At 43.3% G+C, this 12,089-nt stretch overlaps 1 protein-coding gene across 1 annotated transcript in view; it reads left to right on the top strand.

Annotated features, from left to right (window-relative positions):
- Kiaa0586 (KIAA0586 ortholog) overlaps nucleotides 1-10,835 on the top strand; it is an 87,248-nt gene extending 76,413 nt beyond the window's left edge. Inside the window, exon 26 of the mRNA XM_036205629.1 lies at nucleotides 10,520-10,835. Coding sequence (XP_036061522.1) covers nucleotides 10,520-10,668 — 149 coding nt within the window. The 3' untranslated portion in view covers nucleotides 10,669-10,835. The remainder of the gene's footprint in view (nucleotides 1-10,519) is intronic.
- Nucleotides 10,836-12,089: the final 1,254 nt, after the last annotated feature.

Below are 12,089 nucleotides of genomic sequence, written 5' to 3' on the forward strand. Positions count from 1 at the left end.
TTATTTTCTAGTGGCTTCCTGTGTGTGGAAGCTCATTTTCCATTCCTTGACTCTTCTAAGGTTACCAGGTCCAACCTGGGGAGGGGGGGCGGGCGGCAGGGGGAGGAACTGATCACAGTGTCAGATTTCATTTTTGTCCTCAAATTTAGTTAGAAGTGGCTAGTGTGGCAGAAATCACCATTAAGACAACCAACACAGACGATGCCTTGGATTTTTAGTGATAATCTCAAGCCATGATTTATGAGAAATGTTCATATTTAGGAAGGGGTTCAATCTCAGAAAGTAGATTTTCTATCTATAGATTATGTAAGTTTTTAGCTCCAACTCACTTTGCGAAGGTTAGTCATTTTGCCTTCAGCCTCTGTAGCTGCCAGATGTCACTTGTAAGAACATTGCAAGAGCGGCTTTCCCCAGCCCTCTGTGACCTGGTATAGTATTGTCAGATGAAATCCCAGGAGTTAGTTATGCACAAATGTAGGTACAGTCCCATTCCCTATGGGACTGCTCTGCAGAAAACGTAAAGAGCATGTGTACAGAAGGTACTAAGATTTCAGAAAGATTTTCAAGATTAGTTAAAATTAAATTAGTTTGCTTTTATTTCCTTTTTTGTCTTTTTCACTTATAGTTTGTTTTTGATTAACTCAAGTAGCTAATTGTCAAAGTTTCATGGATAGTAAGCTGTGTGAGATCAATATAGCAAAAGCCAGAACTCGCCTTTGCTTCTCAAGAGTGTGTCAGCGTGAAGGGAGCTCTTGTGCTTGCTGTTGTTGGTAAACAGGGTTTCTCTGGGTAGCACTGACTATCCCGAACTCGCTGTGTAGACCAGGCTGGCCTCGAACTGAGAGATTCACCTTCGTCTGCCTCCTGAGTGCTAGGACTAAAAGCGTGCACCACCACTGCCCCAGCAGGAGCTGTTTGTATTCGTTTAGCAGTAACAGTGTTACGTAATCATTAAGAAACAGTTAAAAACTCAGCTATACTCCCTCTTAATTGCTGAAACTAACCTAATAGTTTTTCCCAATTTTAGTTCTTTTATGTATGAATAAGACATATATGCACAGAGAAAAGTACACATAGCAAGTGAACATACTCCTGCTTGGAGAACCCACCCAAGCAGACCATACTTGCACAGCCAGTGTCCAGCTGGAGAGATCCGCCTGCAGCCCCAGGGCCTTAGTTCCCTCTCCATCATGTCCTCCACCCACAAGGGTGCAACCACTGTTCTGACTTCTAGTACTGGTTTTGTGTACTTTATGTAAGTGAAATCATACAGTGTGCATGGCTTCTTTCACAGGCAAATGTGTTATAAACTTCTAAAGACCCTCTTCATTTTAAACCATTATGGCATGCTTTTATAAAGAGTTGTCTGGAAGGAATTTGTTTTAGTAGCTGTCTCACAGGCTCTTGAACCAACAGGAAGTACACTCTAGATAAAGCTGTCTACTAAAACATGGTCTCTCAGTTCTCAACCAGCTTTGAATGACGGAATGTCCCTCTGACATCCCTGCCCCTGAAAGGCACGCAGAGCATGTCCTAACAATACAGTAATGCATTCACGTACCTCACTGCTTTTTAATGAGTTTTAGTAATTAAACATACATTATTAAAGTAAATCATGGTCTGGTCTGTATTCAGTATAGATGGTGAGTCGTCAATTTCCTGAATTAACCAGTAACTTCTTGGCAGTTGGAAGAAGCTTTTGTGCTACCAGATGCTGTTTCTGAAAGTGCTATCATTTGTGTTGATGTACCTACTTAGACACAGCCAACAATCAAGCAACTTAATTTAAAAGATTGCTTGTTTAAAAACACTAACATCTTTTTAATGTATTTTTAAATACCCTAATAATAGTCTTAGGTTTTATGTGTGTGTGTGTGTGTGTGTGTGTGTGTGTGTGTGTGTGTGTGTGTGTCTGAACTCAAATTTGTATTAAAAATGAATCTGTCCTGAGTGTTTCTATTTGTCTCCTTATTTGTTTTAAATTCTGGACATTCATTTCCAAAGTCATGTTTGGATTTATGAATGAAAATGTTTGTTTTGAGAGGGATCATCCATATATCCCCATTACATAGTTAAGAGCTCTGTACCTTGTTTTGTTTAATAATATATTGTATGATAAATTCTTTTAGATTTTTAAAAAGAAATTTATGTGTGGTTGTTTTGTGTGTATGTCTGTGTGTGCACCATGTGCCTGCTGGGTGCCCAGGAGACATTAGGTCCCCTGGAATTGGAGTTGTGGACAGTTGTAAACCACCTTGTGGGTGCTGGGAATCAAACCTGGCTTCTCTACAAGAGCAACAAGTGCTTTTAACCACTGAGCCACCTCTCCAGCTCCTATATTTTTATTTTAGTGTGTGTGTGTGTGTGTGTGTGTGTGTGTGTGTGTGTGTGTGTGTGTTTTGGTTGGGGAGTGAGTCATGTGATACTGGGAATGTGTGGTAGGCAAGCCCTATACTACTGAATCCTACCTTACCTTACTTTTAATCAATATTGCAAGGCTATAAGACTGAATGATTATTTATAATTTTGGTTATAAGCCTAGCCTTTAATGGCTGAGCCATCTCTCCAGCCCCTGAATGATTTTTTATAAATATTTATTTATTTATTATGTATACAGAAGAGTGCACCAGATCTCATTACAGATGGCTGTGAACCACCATGTGGTTGCTGGGAACTGAACTCATGACCTCAGGAAGAGCAGCCAGTACTCTTAACCTCTGAGCCATCTCTCTAGCCCTGTAATTTCTTTTTTAAAACCAGTTTCTCACTATCCAGTCTTTGAATGTTGCTATGGGTGTGAGCCATCAAGGCTGGCCTAATTCTTTTTGTGATGCTCACTTACATCTTACTTCTTATAAAGTCTGCTTGAAAGTCTTGTCGAATGAAAGCTTGAGGGCTCAGTGACTGGAGCTACTTACCACTGGAGACCTGAGTTCGATTCCTGAGACCTGTATGGAGGAAGGAGAGGAGTGACTACCAAAAGCTGTCCTCTGACCCCCACACATGTGCCTCCCAACACAAAAATAAAGACATGTCCGAGTTTCAAAAGACACTTGAGACAGTTTGTTTTGAATCATAGAAGAAATGATAAAGGAAATACTGATTGTACTAATTGTAATAATACTGATTATGACACGTTGTCTTTCATTACTGCTCAGCTCCAAGGGCTTGTTTGAAACAATAGTTGTTGGTTGTTGATTGGCTGTATTTTGGAGTGCAGGTTAACACCATGCCATCAGTGTGGTCCAGTTCTCGGTGTTCTCAGCATTTTGTTGGCGTGAGAACTGTAGGTTCTTATCTAAAATGTGTGGGACCAGAAGTGGTCTGGTTATGATGTTAAAATTTCAGAATATTTGTATATATATAATGCTATCTAGGGATGGTACTCGTGATGAAACATGAAATTTACTTATGTTTCACATGTACTTTACCTTAGAGGTTGGAGATTATTTTATCCAATATTTTTAGTTACATATATTATTATGGCTATGGTCACAACGTGAGGTCAGCTGTGGAATTGTCCACATGTGAGTTGGCTCTCAGATTTTGCTGATTTTTGGAGCATTTTGGATTTCAGAGTTTTAGATTAGAAAACTTCAGGCTGTGTGTGAGTCACCAATTGTTTCGTGTTTCTCTGCTTCTCTTCCTTCCCTGACATGAAAAGAGATGCCGTGTAGTTCAAGTAAATGCTCTTCCCTGACGTAGTGCTACCTGAGAACGGGCTGTTTGGAGCAGTGTGGCCTAAGCTGGCTAGGGCCAAGGGCGGTTCTAAACTTCTTTTCGTAATGACTAAGTCCTTAGGTAAGAGAACGGGCACTGTAACCTTCTAAGAGACAGCTCATGAGTTTCCTTCGCGTTTTCAAAATCGGTTTAATTTGGTGTGGAACTGCAGTTTTCATTCCTGGTCCTTTGCTTCCTCCTTTGTCATCTTTGTATAAAGATAAGCATCTGTGAGACAAGCTCTCGTCCGTGACAGTCATTCCCTTCTTGTGTTTGACTTCCTTCTTTACTTAGAGGTCACCGGTGTGCAGGCTTCTATTGACCTGGTTTTATGAGAGGAACTGTGGGAACAAATACATTTGGCCTGAGTTCTTTCTGTGAATAGGAATTGTGATTATTTCTGTGCACAACTGGTTTTTCCCTGGAGAAAAAAGGCACAGAACTTGGTTTTAACATAGCTTCCCTGGGCGCCGCGGACAGGCCACAGGATGAGCCCAGTTTGTGTCTTGCCTGCCTCTGTATGTGAGGTGAGATTGCTGTTCTAAAGGTCTGGAATTTGGAGCTTGGTAAGGCTTTTTCCACTCTTACCAAGGCTTCTCTCTCACAATGAGCACAGTAGAAACGCTGGTGCCCATCTTAACTCTTTGAAGGTGAGTGCAGACTCACCCAGGATTAAGAGCCTCAGCTCTCTAAAAGGCACATTAGGGGACAGGGAAGGAAACCATCCATTTAGAAAGTTTGTAAAATGCTGAATTAAAAGCTGCAGGTGTGGTGTTCAGAGCAGCGAGGGCAGTGCTTGGGATAATTCCATCTGGGGCAGGTTATTTGTTGGGACAGGATAGTGTTTAAACTTTGAAGTCAGTTTTAAACAAAGTGGAGCAGCTGGAAACTGGCGTAAGAAGAAACAAACCTTTCACATTAACTATTGCTGTTAGAGAAAAGGAATTGGAGCTGTTTCCACAGGTGCCTGTGCGTTCATTTTTCCTTTGTGAGGAAAATGTGTTTGCATTTGAAATTATAAATTTAAGATAAGCATTTGAAGAGCAGAAGCAGTAGTAAATGGAAGCATAGTGGCTTACATGTCTGCAACATCATTAGAATAAGACCCTGAGGGTTAGAGATGATAGCTCGGCCATTGGAGGCTGAGGCTCACAGCCAAGTGGACAGCGAAGGTACTGTAACTTTAAAATACCCTGGAAGCAGGAGAGAGAAAGTGTGACGAGTGATTATGGAAAGTGAAGGCAAATAAGTGTCATGTGACCAGTCAGCTTCTTCAGCACATGTAGCCTTTGCTCTCAAGCACTGATAGGGTGTTGCAGAATCCGCAGGCTGGGTTAAGTATGTGCGGAGAATTGAATGCAGCGGGGGAGTTCAGTGGCTGCTTCCAGAGGGGACTGGATCAAGAGCAGAGGAGACCGGGTGGACAGGAAGAACGCTTCCAGAGCCTAATGAAACACTGCTGACATGCTGTAACATTGGCACGCAGCTGGGAAGCAACTGCATTGCTGGGAGTAGTTGCTACTTTTCAAACCAAGATCTGGAGTGGGAATGCAGGCATGCTTTTAGAAGAGCCCATAGGTCCTCAAGGGAGAAACGGTCTGTTTGGTCTACTTGATTTCAAGATCCAGTGTATGCCCAGCATCATGCTACAGCTTTGTAGAAAACAGACACCAGTGAGACAGTTTTTGGTGCAGAGAAGCATACAAGTTAGCAGACTAAAGCTAGTCTGGGTGTAGTGACACACGCCTTTAATCCCAGCACTGGCGAGGTGGAAGCAGGTGGATCTCTATGAGTTCAAGGCCAGCCTGTTCTACATAGAGAGTCCCAGGACAGCCAGAGCTATGTAGAGAGACCCTGTCTCAAACACCAAAAAACAAAACAAGCTTGTGAACCTACTGTGCTAATCATTCAGGGGACAAAGACTCTTAGTCCCTATCCATGCTCTTGAGGAAATGACAGACATAAAGAACTAGTTACAGGACAGCTTGGTGGCTGGTACAATCAGGTTGCACCGGTATTGATCAGAGAGACACTCCTAACGGTTTACCGCTGCTGCTGGGAAAAGCACAGAGGGGTTCACCTGCCCCGGTCAGGGCTAGTCTTTAAATGAATGGCTGAAAGGATTAAAATAAACAGAAAAAGAAAAATACGAAGTTGGGAGCATAGGGAGGTGGGGGAGATCGGAGGATTTAGGGGTGAATATGGCCAAGATACATGATATGAAATGTTCAAAGAATTAATAAAAAAGACCTTTTAATTGGGTAGTCACAGGTCCTTTTAAGATACTAAAAGCTGTGACTACCTGTCTTCTTCCCAAACTCTGCCTAGGTGAAATAATTTTCAGTTTGATGGTGTTTATTCCCCTGGGCTAAGTAGGATCCTCTGTGGGCCTGGATTAAAGATTATTACGGTTGGTTCTTTTTTAACTTTATTTTCAATGCCACAGTTTATAAGAAACTAGTCTTCATTGACATGTAGAAAAAGCTCCAGTGGAGACAATCAGAAGTCTTAACCACTGCATAGTCATCTTGTAGATCCCCATAATTCATACATGTGTCTTGAGCCCAATACACATGCCAGTGTGAGACATTTGTGATGCTGTGGTCCTCTTTGGAACTGCCGAGAAAAAGGCTTATTTTAAAGGCAGGGCTTTGGGTCCTCTTAGCATGCAGAAAAGAGATCTAATAAGGGGTCACCAAGACTCTTAAGATTTAGACCCATCATCTATGACCTGTGCATGCAGTGGGTTCTCTACCCAGAAGTACATGCACTCTATACACAAGAAGCATTAAAAATTGTGTATTGAGCCTGGTGTGGTGGCATGCGCCTTTAATCCCAGTACATGAGAGGCAGAGGCAGGTGGATTTCGAGGCCAGGCTGGTCTTCATAGCAAGTTCCAGAATAGCCAGGGCTACAAAGAAACTCTGTCTTGAAAAAAAGAAATAAATAAGCAAGCAAGCAAGCAAACAAATAAATAGTGATTTTGCATTCCTTAGTCTTATAAATCCAGCAGCAGAGAGTAGAAACTATTTATGAATTTTCAGTATTTTAAAGCAAAACTTTAGTATTCTGAATTTTCATAAGTATATTAAAAATTATGTCTCTGGATGTGTCAGATATAAGGTCTGACTTTGGCATCTCCAGCTTAAATGCATGCCAGGCCTAGTGACACACTGCAAACGCCTGGGATCAGGCCTGGAAACAGCTGTTGAAACAATGACATCATAGTGTAATTGCACAACTGGAAACTTTGCACTTGAAGGTCAGACACATGTACTGTAGATAGAAAATTGGTGTTGGCGCTAATGGGACTTAAGATGTTCTGGTCTTCCATTTTCTGTCTTTTGCTCTGTGACAGCCGTAACTGGGTGTGATTGCGTTAACCTTTTGTCTGTTAACAGAAATCAAGTGGTACTTTTTTAAATGGCTCATCTGAAATATTTTCTTTTAAAGTTCTAAAGCCTTGATTATTTAAAAACTTTTATGAACTTAAAAAAAATCTTCCCAGAACATGTTAGCAAATAAAAATTGTACATTTTATTGATATAATTTTTATTTAAAATGGTGGTGTACCTATTTGGAGGCCTTCCAAAGTACTTTTCACACAGGGTCTCAGCACCGGCTGAACTCTGACCCCACCTCCATCTCCAGAGTGCTGGTGTAACAGAGTTCAGCAGCACATCTGGTTTATGTGGAGCTGGAGCTGAAACCCAAGGATCTGTGCATGCTGGACAAGCTCTCTACCAGACTGAGCTGCCGTCTCCAGCCCTGTGTTTTGTTTTCTAACTGGTTTCCATGTGACATTGCTGTCATTCTCCTAAAGCAGAGTGCCTTTGTGTAGCCCTCCCCACGGGGCTGGCGTCTGTTGGGCCCTGCTCAGTTACCTAGGAGCAAGCTGACTTAGTTGAGTGTCGATTCTGTGTTCCAGTAGCTTATATAACACCTCGGATGACCCTGGCTAATACTCAGCAGACCCTTTGAGGCCATCTCATCGATGAGAACTGGGATCAGAAAATGGATGTGACTATCTCATGATCTCTCATTTGTCTCTCCTACCCTTTCCTGCTTTTCTGTATTCAATTTGCTGACCTTGTATCCTTACTTCCTAATGTGGCTGCCATTCCTTCCATACATCCAAATGTTGGTGAGATCAGTGAGATTGGAGCTTTTGTTTCTTCACTATTGCGTTCTGCAGTCTAGAGCAAGCCTGGTGTAGACAAGGTGCTCACTTGGTGCTTGTGGGAGGGAGGGAGGGAGGGAGGCAGGTAGTGAGTGTGGGTCCAGCTCCTCTCTGTTCCATAACCCATGGTCTGATCTTTCCCTCCCTTTACTCCCCTGCACGGAAGCCTCACGTGGACAGTCAGTGTTGGCTCATTCCTAAGCGGACCTCACTGGGTCCTTAACCATGACCTATGTTTAAGGTGACCCAAGTTTGACCCCCAAACTACATAAAAGTGAAGGGAGAGAACCCACCAGAGAGTTGTCCTCTGACCTTTACACATGTGCATGCACACACACCCCACATGATACTCAGATACACACAATAGCACACACAATACACACACGCACACCTACAATCGCAGTTTTAAAAAAGAGAGGAACTAGTGCTTGAAATGTCATCTTTTCCTCTCCTTAGCTGTCCCTGTCACTACACACTACTAACATGAAATTACCTCCAGTTGCCTTGGAAAGCCAGGGTTTTTAACTGTAAGTAATTAAAGACAGTGAGCTATAAATCGGCTCTACCAGTTTTGACTTGGACAAATTACACTAGCCTTTTTTGTTCTGACAGTTTCTTCCTGCACACAGTTAGTTTCTCTTTGTTCACTTTTCTTAGCACTTCCTCCATCTCCACATGTTCTCACTCCGTCTTACCCCTCTAAGTGAGTGTGTTCCCATCACACTGATCATTGTGTCTGTGGCTGAAACTGCTCTACAGCCTTCGAAGGCTTTGATTCTGGTTGCCTGCTGGCAAGTCCATGCACACCTCTGGTGACATCTCTGTGGATCAAGGGATGACGGGCCGGGCCCTGCTGTCTTTGATCCCTGCTCCCCTCCAGAGGCCCCAGTACTGTCTCCCCAGTCCTCCAGACCTGCCGTTTGACCTCATTCAATGCCTTCCCAAGTATTAGGCTCCCTCCAAAGTGTCTTAACTCTGACCGTCGCCACAGACCCCATCTTGTTTTTATACTTACCTTTCCTAAAGTGCGCTTGCTCCCATCATTCTTTGCTTTGAAATCTTTTGTGAATTCTCCTTTTTTGTTGTTGTCGTAATCTGGTTTGGTTTTTTGAGACAGGGTTTCTCTGTGTAGCCCTGGCTGTCCTGGACTCACTTTGTAGACCAGGCTGGCCTCGAACTCACAGAGATCCGCCTGCCTCTGCCTCCCAAGTGCTGGGATTAAAAGCATGCGCCACCATCGCCCAACTCCTTTTTTAATTTTTTTGAACAGGAGCTGGCCCCGCCTTCTTTAGCACATCAGCACGCAGCATCCTTTGAGCGCGGTTTATGTTTGACATCAGAATACACAGTGCTGCTGGGACACAACTGAAATCTGCTCTTTTCTTCCCCTTCGCTTGGCTGCCTTCTCACTTCCTAAGTCCCAGCTCACCCGTGGCTTACACTTGATTTGAACTACACATTCCCCTCTCTACGTGATCTTAGGAGCATCTTGAGAGCAGGCGTTATCTTTTCATCCTTGTATCCGCTCTTTGCCGTCTTAGCTCTGTCTACATGGCAGGTTCATACAGCTGTGTAGACAGCATATACCTTTGTTCATCTTGTTAGAATCAGATAAGATGATGAGGGAAATTTTGTGTAAGTATTTAAGCATAAAGCAGCAACTACAAGAAACATGACTTTTCTTGTCACTTGGCAATTCAGATTTTTTTTTTTTTTTTTTTTTTGGTATTTTGAGACAGGGTTTCTCTGTGTAGCTTTGTGCCTTTCCTGGAACTCACTTTGGAGACCAGGCTGGCCTCGAACTCACAGAGATCTGCCTGCCTCTGCATCTCGAGTGCTGGGACTAAAGGCGTGCGCCACCACCGCCTGGCGGCAATTCAGAATTTTAAAAAGTCATGTTATTGAACACTAGTAAGTGAGTTTATGCATATAGATGAGGACAAGGTACATATGACAAAGCAGTTTTGTACACTATTTGGCATAGTGTAGTCTGGGATAGCTAAGTAATTCAAGGAATGAAGTTCCTCTTTATGCTACTTGGGGTAGTAAGGCTGAGTGGAACATCTGTAACTGTGTCTCCAGTCAGTACTGTGCTAATGTAACTTTATTACAAATTAAGGCTGGGCTGCCAGCTGGCCGCTGTTAATCCCAGCACTCAGGAGGCAGAGCCAGGGGGATCTCTGTGAGTTCGAGGCCAGCCTGGTCTACACAGTGAGATCCAGGATAGGCACCAAAACTGCACAGAAACCCTGTCGCGGGGCGGGGAGCCATGTTACTAGATGCTTCTCTGGGTTATTTTGTATACTCTGGATCATAGCTTTGTAAAACATAAGTGTATTTTACTAAGTCCTATAGCCTATAAATATTTGTAAATGTAGTGTTTTGTTTTGGTTTTGGTTTTTTGGTTGGTTAGTTGGTTGGTTGGTTGGTTTTTCGAGAGATCCACGGTAAAAGGAGAAGCATGTTTTGTCTCTGACAGAGTCTGAGCACTGTGAGAGAGGACATTGCTTGTGTGTGATCCTTCTTTTCACTGTCTCCGCGCTAGCTAGCTGGGAAGAGAACATCAGCCATGTGGTCAGGGAGTGCTGGGGTTGCTGAATGCCTTTCTCCTTCGTGCAGGTGCCGAGACGGTCCCACTCTTCCCAGCACGCATGTCACCCACCAAGATGTCTGTGACTCTGCCCTCTGCGGACCCTGAGGCCTGCTCGCAGTCCTTGAGCGCCAGCACACAGGGCGACGGGGAGTCGTCGGGGACAGACACCTTCTGAACAGGAAGAACCAGCACAGCGTTGATGGAGACAGGTCGCTTCGCTTCAGACCATTCCCATGGACTGTTTTGCCTCTGAGCATATTTTTTTTTGGGAAACCATTTCTAATGTTTTATTAAAATAAAAGTGTTCTTTGAATATTTAGTAAGGCTTTTGAATAAAATAAATGTAACTCACTGAGTCTGCCTCTGAGTTGTTTCTTAGAAGCCTGGGGTAGCTTGGAACAGTGAAAAAGCATAGCTTTTGACTCGGAGAATTTATCTTAGAGGTGTAATTGTGAACTTACATTTTTATAATAACAAATAATTCAGGGTAATCTAATGGCTGTCCACAAGCGACTAGATGAAGTAATGGCACATTTGTATGTTGTACAATGTAGTTCTAAAAGAATTTTAAATGTGTGCGCATGATACAGAATTCCTCTGAAAAGGAGAAACCTTTTTTTTTTTAATTTTAGAGTAAAAACACAGTCCTCATATGGTCCTTATGATGTCCTTAGGCATTTCTAAAATGGTGCCTGCTCACCACTACTGTGTTGGAACTGGTTCTGTCCAGGTTTGCTTATACACATTCCTCTGCCAACCACCTCAAATCCTTTTGGAATAAGAAAACTCCTCATTTTTGTCTCCAGGGCAGGGAACTGATGGCTAAGGAATACATGGCTAAGGAATACGAGTCAAGATGACCATGGTTAGGTGTACTTCATTCATTATAGGAAAAGTGATGATAAATGATGCTAATTCCGTCTATGCCTTATAGAGGCTCTGTACACCTTTATACCTTTCAGACTTGTGCAGCATGTCACTGTGTTAGCTTTCAAAACATCAGGACACGGTTTAAGGAAGGTGAGAAGGCACAGCTTTGTAAGGAGGTTTGATTCTTGTCCTCATACCTGCTGGTACTGTGATGACCCTCTTCTTGTCAGTCGCCCTGAGTTAATGTATTTAATAATTATTTTTGAAGAATAACAGAGATTGGTGCTAAGCATTGGGGGTTGGGTGAAGTAAGCCTTGCCCAGCACAGTGCTTGGTACCAGGTGAGTGTGTAGGAAATGGTACCCCTCTCATATCCCTTATACCTCTATCATACCTCCTCCAGAGGCTCAGGGGTCATCACAGAGCAGAAGGTGGAAAGATGGTAAGAGTCAGGCAGTGGATGACTAAAGGGAAATGGTATGTTCCAGACTCAGCCGGGCAGTTGCACACGTGAACCCAGTGGCTGTGACTACTGCATGCACAAGATGTCTGCAAGACCAAGCCCAACAAAATCCCAGTGTGGAGGAGAGTGGTGAACACTAAGTCCTGCCATAGCTGTGGGGTGTGTGGAGGGGAGAGGTGGGCCCAGAGTCCTGCCATAGCGGTGGAGCTATTGGAAGGTGGTGACGGTTGCTGGGAGAGGGAGAATCAGTTTTCTTTGAGGAT

Source organism: Onychomys torridus, chromosome 14 (genome assembly GCF_903995425.1).
Source record: "Onychomys torridus chromosome 14, mOncTor1.1, whole genome shotgun sequence".
Classification (NCBI taxonomy): domain Eukaryota; kingdom Metazoa; phylum Chordata; class Mammalia; order Rodentia; family Cricetidae; genus Onychomys; species Onychomys torridus.